At 31.1% G+C, this 11,562-nt stretch overlaps 1 protein-coding gene across 2 annotated transcripts in view; it reads left to right on the top strand.

Moving 5' to 3' along the window:
• LOC118200513 (ATP-dependent RNA helicase DDX42) overlaps positions 1-11,562 on the top strand; it is a 137,170-nt gene that overhangs the window by 50,276 nt on the left and 75,332 nt on the right. For both annotated transcript variants that reach the window (XM_085814842.1, XM_085814843.1), the window contains exons 7-8: positions 5,074-5,181; positions 11,434-11,502. In XM_085814842.1, the coding sequence (XP_085670968.1) occupies positions 5,074-5,181; positions 11,434-11,502 (177 nt within the window). The remainder of the gene's footprint in view (positions 1-5,073; positions 5,182-11,433; positions 11,503-11,562) is intronic.

The raw sequence follows: 11,562 nt of genomic DNA, 5'->3' as shown, positions 1-11,562 counted from the left end.
GACAATGCCTCAGTCATCATTCATTTAATGCGAAAACAATTTTCATAGAGAAATTATACCAAAACAAAATAAATAAAAATTGTATGGCTTTAAACTCTGTTGTTTTTCAGTTAATGGAATACATGAAGAAATGCAAATTAATATTAAATGGAGGTGATATAACTGGTGACTTGTATCGTCATAGTAATCACAGTGTCTCGAGCTTGAATCAGCAGATGGTGAAATCTGTATTATGATTTTAAATCCAGACATTTGCAACTGATAGTGAAGAAAGTGATAGATAAATTATTAAGAATGTAAGTAATTCATTTGTCCATTTAGTGGGAATTCTTAACATGGCAATAATAGAACTTAAACAACAGAAGGTCGTAAATGAAGGAAAAATTGTATCTCATTATAAGCTTGGGGGGGGAAAGTACAGTATAAAAGTCCCAAATCCGGACGTACATTATCTATCTGGACCTCAAAACCACCAACAACGTTTTTTCTCTTAGGCTTTAAGCATGCATGTTTGATTCTCTCCTCCGCGCATAATAAAACATCTGGAGAGTTCTGATTCTTAATTTCACTTCGGCACTAAATAAAATACCTTGTTATTGAAGAAACAATCATTTTAGCGTAAATTTGTATGATCAGTAATTTGGCTGTGTTGCTGTGTGTCTGCTTGGCACACTTCTCAAAACGAAACATTTCACATAGATACATGAATGATCTGACACCAACCTGGCAAATCATTATTTAATATACTTTGCCTTCATCACCGCATGTTTATCTTAACATGACAACTTGAGTAATGACTCATGTAGCGAAGTCTAAACAATTTTTATGTTAGTAATTGAATAATCTTTTATGTTGACATTACGCTTGGCTATGATTACAGATTTAAGTTAAATGCGCTAAAAAGTGTTGACGAGGAAAAATTTACTAAAAATTTCTTTCCATACGATAAAAATAGATTTTGTTCATGATACCCATAGACCCAAAGATTACATTTAGGGCTATTTTAATTAAGGATAACTAATTTGTTATTCACATAAACCCAGAACCAGCGCCAGGGCTCGTATAGCAACATTGAGTCGCAGAATTTAGGACCCACAGAGATTGCATCAGGTGGTAAGATATCTAGCGCCGGACCTCAAGGCTTAAGTATATGGGGGAATTTATTTATTCAGAACTCTGATAATCCTTAAACATGGGCAAGTCATAAGTATAATAAATAACTAAACTAATACAATTCAGGATTAACTGTTTCTTTGCACAAATGAAGCAAGACAAAATTTAGCTTGAGAAGTTGTCTTTCATTGCTAATCTCATAAAAAGACTTTCATCAGATTCTGCTGTATTGTTAGACCCTCTGATTTGACTGGAAGCTAGGTTTAAAATGCTATGGGTGCAAATCCAGTACCTGCTTTTCTGTTAAAGCAGCTCAGAAATTTTAATACTTTTTTAAATCAAAATGCAAGAAAAAATCTATCAATAATAGTTGATTTATATCCTTGTTCATAAAAACAAGATGTGGCTTATCAAGAATGAATTAGGGTTACAAAGCACAGATGTTATGAGTGTGTTGTTATGTTACACTTATCTCTAACTGACACTAAATTATGCTTGGCGACAGTTTCTTGGTCGACGGATAATACATAAGTAGCAAAAATTCTAAAGACATACATCTCGAAAAATTTTTTTAGAAATTTTATAATACCTTTCTGTTGATAAATTGCATTAAATAAAAATTAAATTTCCATAGGCTTGGTGTGTTCTTACAATCTTTATCTTCTCAAGAGATAGCTCCACAATTTTTGTTTGAATTTTTGGTTTATTTGTGTGTGTTAATAAGATGTCTATTTAGTACATATATGCAAACAGGTACCAAGAAGAGATTTACAGGTACTTTACATATTATTCCGTCAGTCATGAAACTCTCGCCAAGCAGTGTAAGTTTTCACCAACAATGAATAAGCATGATATAACAACACACTAATAACATCCTGATTGGTTCTTGCTAAGTCACTTTTTTTTTTTTTTTATGAACAAGAATTAGTTGTTATTGCTGTATTTTTCCTTGCATTTAGGGGAAAAAAAAAAAAAAAAAAAGATGATTACATATTGTGGCCTGCCTTTTACAGAACAGTATGAGGTAAGATTATTTTAAAAGTTATGGGAATCCATAAAAATGTATACAAGGTGTGGCTATTAATTTCCAGGACTGCTCTAATAACACCAGAACAGATGATGTCAAAAACGTAACCTTTTAATATGTTTCGAAGTTATCCCCATCTGCCGTAATACATTTCTGTGCCCGGCTGTATAAGTTGCGGAAACAACTTTTAAAGTCCTCTTTCGGAAGGCTCCTCACTGTCGACGTCACGTTGCATGACAATGTCCGCCCCACATTGCGTTGTCAGTGAAGAGGTTTTTGGCCGAGCATGAGGTCGTGGAACTGCACCATCCGCCATACTCTCCTGACTTGGCCCTCACAGACTTCTTTTTGTTTCCCAAACTCGAAACTGTGATCAAAGGAACATGCTTTGTAGATGTTGACATCAAGAAGAATGTAGCGTCGACATTGAAGAGCCTTCCGAAAGAGGACTTTAAAAACTGTTTCCACAATTTATACAGCCGAGCACAGATGTGTATTATGGCAGCTGAGGATTACTTTGAAACATATTAAAAGGTTACGCTTCTCACATCATCTGTTCTGATGTTATTAGAGCAGTCCTGGAAATTAATAGCCACACCTTATATATTAATGGATGAAAGATGGCCAGCTGCAGATAGCCAACAAAACTGTAATGGACTGGAACAATTTACCTGCGGGGTGTTTGTACTCATAGCAATCTAAACGAGCTTCCATTAAAATTGGGGGGAGGGATAGAAAAACAGTAAAAATTAAGAAAAGCCTTTTCCTGAAGTGCAAAAACGAAGCAAGTTAAATAGACATCAGTTATCTGAAAATATCGCTAGTACGATTGGTGCAGTTTTTGTGAGATCTCCTCCATTTTCCATGATTCAGCTCTACCTAATTTTCACACTCAACAGGATAATACATAATTACTGTTTTATGAAATACAGTACAGAATCCGAAATCCGGATGTCACAATTTCGGATTTGGGATTTTTCTGGATAATAGACCATCAATTTAAATTGGGTAAGATGGCATGCTGAAATTAGACAATTAAAAATATGAAATCATAATTTATGAAATAAAGAACAATTATGATCTAAAGGGTATCAAAATTCACAAAACAAAAGCTTAACCACTTGCGCTTAAAAGATGAGTAGATGAGACACTTTACCGCTTGTTATATTGTAGCGCACAGCACCACAACCGTGAAGTTTAGTCGTAGTACAAGTGGTTAATATTTATTTTTTTGCTTTATTAAACATTTCTTTCAATGTAAGTTGTTTAAATAGCTGCGATAAAAAATTCAAAAAGTTCCTTTTTCTTATGTCATATACAGTTGACTTTCCAATGCCATACTCCTCGCATAATTTTGAGACGTATATGCCTTTATCCATTTTTTGTTTAATGGACATCGAAACATGGTTTCGCTTTTTAGATCCTTTGGCAGCTCCAGAACTAGAAACTCTTTTCGATATAATCAAAAGTTCAAGCTTAATTTTTATAAAATTGCTGTAATAATAGCAGTCTTCAAAAAATAATATGCTGTATCAAATTAGAAGATTAAAGAGCAGCACAGTCTGCTACATTAACTGAAATGCCTTCGAACAGTTAAGATAATTTAAGCCTACCTTAATAGCATCCATCATACATTATTGGCTATGTATCACAAGATTGCGATGAAAACCAAGTTGTTCCGCTAAATTTTGTCTTGCTCGTTTTGCATACTGAATTAAGCCTGAATTGCATTAGTTATTTACTGTACATATGTTTATTTCTTGCACATACTTAAGACTAATCTGAGTCCTGAATAAATAAACTTCCACATATATTTAACGCTTTATCTAGGGCCGGCGCTAGATACCGCCTGGTGCAGTCTCTAAATTATGCTACAAAGCGACTTCCTAAGTTCTAAATTTTCGCCGCGCCTAAACTTTGAATCCCAGTGCTTTCTCCTCTAAATTATAAAAAACTTCTCATCCCTTAATTTTGCCACTCAGTGCTTTCCCAAATTCGAAAAATTGTGTCTTCCCTAAATTTTGCTACGGCTTCTGGGTTTATGGTGAATAACATATCAGTTATTCTTAATTAAAATAGCACTAAATGTAATCTTTTGGCCTATGAGTTTCATTAACAAAATCTATTTTTAGCATATGAAAAGAAAGTTTGTTGAATTTTTCCTCATCAACATTTCTTAGAGCGTTTAAAAAAAATCTATAATCATCTCCAAGCATAATGTTAGCAGAAAAGGTTGCCTTACTCTTGTTATTCAATTACTAATATAAATAAAAAGTTTAGACATCACTGCATCAGTTATTACTGAAGCTGTCATGTATTGATAAACATGCAGTGATGAAAGCAAAATATAATAAATAATGATTCGCCAGGGATATAAAATAGGTGAATGTTTTGGTTTGAGATGTAATGCCAAGCAGACACTCAGCTACGGAGCCAAATTATTAATCTCACAAATTTATGCTTACATGATTTTTTTTTCATAACGATGTATTTTATTTAGTGCCTAAGTGAAATTAAGAATTGGAATTTTTAAGTGAAAATCTCCACGTTTTGTTATGGAAGGAATAATGAAATGCGCATGTGCAAAGCATACAAAAAAAAAAAAAAAAAAAAAAAAAAAAAAAAAAAAAGAAAAAGAAAAAAAAAAAAAAAAAAGAAAAAAAAACGTTTGTGGCTTTGAGGTCCGGATTTTAGATTATTCCGGATAATGGACGTCCAGATTTCAGACTTTGCATTGTATATTTAAATTCACAATTGTATTTTCAAGACATTTAATTGATGGCATTGGTTGATTTTTCAATAATGACACTAAAGTGTACAGGAGTTGTTGGAATATATGTACAAATTATTTAATTCTGTACTTACAATATATATTTTTCTCTTTTTCATACTTTTGATTAATACTGTGATACTGACTTCTTTGCATAATGCAGGGCATACCAGCTGCTTTGTCTGGTAGGGATGTAATTGGGATTGCAAAGACTGGATCTGGAAAAACAGCAGCATTTATTTGGCCATTACTTGTTCACATAATGGATCAGGTAAGAATATATATTAATTTTAAAGATGCATGGCTTTCATAAAATTTTAAAAATGGTTAAAAAAAGCATTCTGTACTTTTTTTAATTAATGTTTATGTTCTTGGATAAGAATGGAGTAAATCAAGAATCTTATTTTGATATTAGAAATAGTTCTTCATCTTTTTTAATGAAAACAATGATAGTATACTTTAACAATTTAGAGGCATACTTACTGCTCGCATACAATCAGATCATTAAAATTTCTAAACTTTGTCTTATGTTTAATTTCAAGCAGCGAGAACCATTAAAATATGCCTTCAATCTGTTGATTACAGGGTGACATTTTATTCTAGCATAGTGAAAAAGATGTTTATTTTCTTTAGAAAATTCTGCATGGGAAATCTCCATAACCTCTATGTGCCTTATGATAACTTATTTCTTATCTATTAACATAATTTGAATTAAATTAGAATAACTATGTGTTAGTGGCATACTCATGTCAATAAAAAAATTAAATACCAATAAGCATGATTAAATTTAATAATATAGATTAAATACTATAATACCAATATTTAGTGAAAGCACAAGTGTTTCACTAAATGCCGTTAAAAAGTATGCTCAGTGTTAATTGAAATGTGATAAAGTACTTAGTATTTCATTAATCCAGAAAACAGCTGTAACATTATCATATCATGGGTTCTCCCAGATGCTGATATACATCTAAGGAAGTGTGATCCTATATATCTTGAAAGGCCAGAATAAGATTGTTGATGTTAGATTGTCTGTAGAATAAGACTCCATAAGAGGCACTTGTTTCCTCCTAGAATCAAGCAAAAATTATTTTATATTAATGCATTTGTAATATGTATGCTTATGTGCTGATATAATATTCTATAATTGACTTATAAAGCCTTATAAATGAAATAAATAAATACAAATATATTGATGTAATTAATTTTTTTTTCTCCAGTTTTTGTCCGGGAAAAGTTTCTACCAGAAAAAATATCTATGGTTGTAAATATTCTATAACACCTCATAGGCAGGATGCATTCATAATAGGAGGTTGTTCTTTTGTTGGCTACCCACAACTTTGCAGTGAAAGGTTTTCTTTTGACAAACTATGAATGTCCTGCATAAATGTGCTGGTATTTTTATGATACATTCCATAATGCAGCAATTCCCAGAGATGCTGTATAAGATTAAGGTCAATGAAATTTGGGGCTGTGCTTAGTATGATGCTTTTCTGTGGAATGTTTCTTCCTGTCAAGCAAGTAGTATACTTTCATCATTGTACGGGATTATCACGGAAGGTATCAGAGTTATTTGAAAAAGAAATGCTGTATCATGTGTTATGTCTGATTCCTCTACACCTCATGATGTACACTGCACAAACACACACACAAAAAAGAAAAAAGAAAAAAAAAAAAAAAAAAAACTTAAATGTTTCAGATTTTAAATTACGTCCAAAGAGGCTTTTTTTTAAACATTTTGTGTGTTACATTTATTTATTAAATATCATGTTCTTTGCACTTAAAACATAAAATTCAGTTCAACAGCAATATTGCAAAATAGTTTTAAAATGAGCAAATCTTTAGAATTTCCGATACAGAGGCTCACACGTTGGAGATAAAAGTATTTTTTCTGTACAACATTGCCATTGCTCGCTTTGAAATTCTTGAGTTTGTTAAACAAAAATTCGTTAAAGTTCTAAAAAATAGGAAATCAATAATAAAACAAATTCCAAATTTGGGCTTCCACATGCCCATATTTGTAGGAGGATTACATCATTGAAAATTCGATGGCTCTATGTACTGTTGTTTTATCACAAAGCGAGAAATTTACCTACATTTATGCAGATTTTTCATTATTTAATTTCTTTAAATATAACACAAGACAATAATACTTTGTGGCAACAGTTTGAAGAGTGATTCGCCTTTTGTAGTGAATCAACACAAAATCGCAAAATGAAAAATGGGACAGTTTTATATCTGCCATTCTACTGGGCCAGTTGATGGAGTTGAAATTGCATTTTTCATGTCTCGAAAGCGCGAATTAAAATATTTATTAGAAATATATATAGCGTCATTCTAAAATAGGTATTTTGACACAAAATTGGACATTTTTTGAAATCACATGCCATTTTTTTTCCATATTTCAATTCCATGACTCATTATGCCTAAATATTAAATTTTGTAAAATTTCATGCGAAATTTACGGAGAAATTCAGAAATTTATCTTGACGTATATTTTTTTCAGTTTTCGCCAAGAATAATTTACTTGGCGATCTTCTTAATTTATAGTAACATATTTTCCTTTTCTTTTTAAAATTCCTACTATTAGCTCACACTATCCATATATCTTGTTCAAATTTTCAGTTGTTAATAAAATGCTTTTTATTCATCCACTAAAGTACAAATACATTTTTTTAAACTTGACTAGTGGATTGACTTAAACTAGTGGATGACACTTGATGTTAATACAGTTTTTTCACATATTAAAGTCAATTTCTACTTATTTATTCCTGTTTATTGGAACTAAAGATTCACAATCAGCTTCAGAAACTAGAAATGAAAAATATTATTAATGTTAGTAAAACGTAACTAAAATAAAATTTTTCTTTGTTGACCGAGGTAGGAATTTTTTTTTTTTTTTATATTACTTGTTTCATTATAGACGAGCGGAAAATAGTCATTTTTCATTCCTTCAAATAATTTTTAACAAAGTGCTTAAATCACATTTTCGTTATTATTGCTTGTAATAAGTACACCAAATTTCAAAACGTGCCAAAATGTAAATTTATGTATTTCTTAGGAAACTTTGAATTAAAAAACTCTAATTTTTTGCAGGTATGCTTAGAAATACATCTACTGTAAGATGATGGTAAAAATCTTATAGGTTATGATTCAACATTTTTTCGAAAAATTTATAAAAAAACATCTAAAAATACAAATTTAAAAAATAAATCATAAAAAATGTGCGAATTATATTTGGATTAAGCCTAAATTTCGAATTCTGGAAAAAGGAAATTAAGTAAGTTTAATAAAAAAAGATATCAATACATATGTATCAAATTCAGTTGTTAACATTGAGGAGCTAAAATTTTGAGAGCTAATTTTTTAAAAACTACTCGTGCGATTTTTACGAAACTTGGCAGTTTGGCATAATTTGAGTTGTAATCAAAATACGGAAAAAATTGGCATGTCATTTCAGAAAAAGTCTGATTTTGTGTCAAAATACCTGTTTTAGAACATTGTTGTATATAAATCTAATAAGTATCCTAAGTCGTGCTTTCGAGACATGAAAAATGAAGTTGAATTTCATTGATCAACCCAGTAGAACGGGTGATATGGAATTGCCCCCCTTTTTTTCACCCAGTGTACACCAGAAGTCACATGGCAGTTTGTAAATAGTGATGATATCGGTCTATGTCAACAGAAACATCATACAACTGTTCCTACCTGTTTCTAAAGCACTCAGTTGTAACAAAAGCATTTATAGCCTGAGGCTATGAATGCTTTATGTATTGTACATGTAAGGTACCTCTTAGTACATACATTGGTTGCTATGCGTATTGTCATTACATAGGCAATACACATAGCAACCAATGTATGTGTGAGTATGCTTTGTATATTACATATGTATGGTGTGATATATCAGCAGACCAGCACATTTGTTTTTCTTGACAACTCATTCAGGTTGCTGACAGGCTCAAGTGAGATGAGATTGGCTTTAACATATTATAAGAAGTGGGTGACCCGAGGGACAACTCTTATAAAAGACTTTTGCTTGCTAGTGAGCTTTGCATATTCATATCAGATAGTAGTGTATCCATTTTTTTATACTAACTGGCAACTTCTGATGTTAAGCACTAAATTCAGTTTTTTTTTTTTTTTATGAGGATTTTTATTTTTACCCTCACCTTGCAGTAATCTTTGTGCAGCTTTGTAGTTCAGCCTTTTTCAATGCTCTAGAATGGGTCCATCTAAGTGGTTTTGCTGTCTGGATTTTTCTCGTTGTCTCGTTCCTTTTCTGGCCGTTGATACTCGAGCATCCAGATTGATGCCATCCATATTGGAAGGGCATTGTATCATTACCACCTCCTTTTTACTTCCTTGTACGAAGTAAAAAGGAAGTATTGTAATCGCGAAAAGTTTCAGGCAGCATATTTCAACAAAAATATTCATTTTGACTGCTTTCGAATGCAATTTAACGATATTTTTTCATGATATCTGTACGTAAGGACAGAATAAAAGACTATTTCCTCCAAAAAAAAAAAAAAAAAAAAAAAAAAAAAATTATAAAACTGCTTTAAAATGAATTCTGAAGAGAATTTTACGTGGCGTCTGTACGAACGTATGTACGTATCTCGCGTAACTCAAAAACGAGTAGCCTCAGAACGTTGAAATTTTGTATATACTATAACATGTAGATGTGCACCTCATATTTTGGTTGCAATCGGCCGTGCCAAACGTATATAAATATATTTATATATGTATCCACTCTGTTACCCGGCTCAGTGATCTCAGTTTCTTTACTCTTATATGTTTGTAAATTGTATATTTTTTGCTTTAAAAATGATTGAATTATGTTGTTCTTATCTTCCGGTTAAGGTTTTTATGCCTTTAGTAAATCTGTATGCAATATTTTTAGAATTATCAACAATTTTAAAGTTGTTTAAGTGCCGCTAAGCCTAATAATTTTTTTGATGGCAGCCATTGCTTGTTTACATTTGAAACAGCAGAGTAGTGGATTTGTTGCCAATCTAGAAAAACATAGCTTCGCAACAACAAAGATAACGCCTTCATTTATTATTGCGAATTAAATCATGCTTAAACCTTTCTGGAATTTTTTCGAGGAAATAAGTGTTTAAGATTTACTTAATTTTTATAATTTAATTTTTAAATATTAGTAATTTAATTTTTAATACAGATATTTTGAGTTTTTATGTATTTTTGCCTTGTCGCGAAATGAGAACTGAATTAATTGAATGAGAAATACTCAATCGTCTGTGAAAAACTGTTTCTTTTTCGTTTTGTTTGCTTAATTTTTTTTATACATCGTTCTAGCTTTATTATAGTATTTGAATAGAACATGTGGCAAGGATTAGATAACTCTTTAAATGATATAAATTTTGTGCATTCTGAGTTATAATATGAACGAAATATAATACTGTTAAGTGAACCTAGCACCAGAGTGTCGCTATGGTAAACAAATAGAGTGAATTTTAAAGAATGCATTTATTCTATTGTGGTTTATACGCTGTCAGTGAAGTAGATTTAATTAAATCCAATAAGTGTAAACATAATGCAAGAAAAATTGCGTATAATTTAATATTCCTACAAGGAAGTCATGTGGTGTAGAAATCAGATTTTTTGATTTATCCTACCAGACTGAAGCATAGCCATCTTTGTATTATAATGACTTTCTCTCCAGGAACTGAGGTTTCATGATAATTTAATCTGTAGGAGTTGTTCATTTCATCTGGATAAGGGGTCACAGTTGTTAAGTACTAAATGTAAATGCTATAAAAATAAAACTTCATAATCACTTTTCTGTTATACATCTGCCATGATTTTTGGCACCCAGATCCAATGATAGTGCCCTCTGCAGACCAAACCATTGCTCAATTCACTTTTCTCACACAATCTATTTCTTTTAGATTTCTTTTTTTTTTTTTTTTTTTATTTTTTATTTTACCACAATGGATTTGAAAATTTAAGATTTATTGAATACTGAACAAGCAACAATTATATTGTTTGTAGATAAAGATCTTATCCATAAAGGAGGACTGTGCTTAAATAAGCACCAAATGAAAATCAAATATTTGCCAAAGCCTAAATGTTGCCATCTCCAAACTATTCTTATAAGTTATTTACAATTATAAAGCCTGCCAAAAGCATAGTAGGTGCATAAGAGAAAAATACCAATTTATATGTTTAAAATTGATCAAAATATGGTGAAAATCAAATATTTTTTATCAGAATTGATTTAATTAGATCTTTAAATAAAGCTTATAAGCATTTGAAATTGATCGATGATAGTTATTTTACTACTTGGCATTAAAAAATCGGGATTCAGGGTCATCAAAAGTGTTGATTGCAGTAGAATAAAATTACTTTTTACCACATCTTTGATTCTAAATTCCTGATGTAAACAAATAAAAAAATTTTTGCTATTAAAACTGTTCCAGAAGATTGATTTCTGTTATCTATCTGCTTTCTCTTTGACTGCCTGCTATTTGCCCTTCTGTCTATATTTTTACTTTTTTTACAGAAAGATCTAGAACCTGGAGATGGCCCCATTGGTTTGATATTAGCTCCAACTCGAGAACTTGCTCAACAGGTATAAATTTTACTGTTTTTAAATAACTGAATTTTTATATGATCATGTATAATTTATTAT

This window comes from Stegodyphus dumicola, chromosome 4 (genome assembly GCF_044657685.1).
Source record: "Stegodyphus dumicola isolate Sdum_Otavi_A_Nest chromosome 4, ASM4465768v1".
Classification (NCBI taxonomy): Eukaryota; Metazoa; Arthropoda; class Arachnida; order Araneae; family Eresidae; genus Stegodyphus; species Stegodyphus dumicola.
The sequence above is the reverse complement of the archived record's forward strand: the minus strand, read 5'-3'. Positions and strand labels throughout refer to the sequence as shown.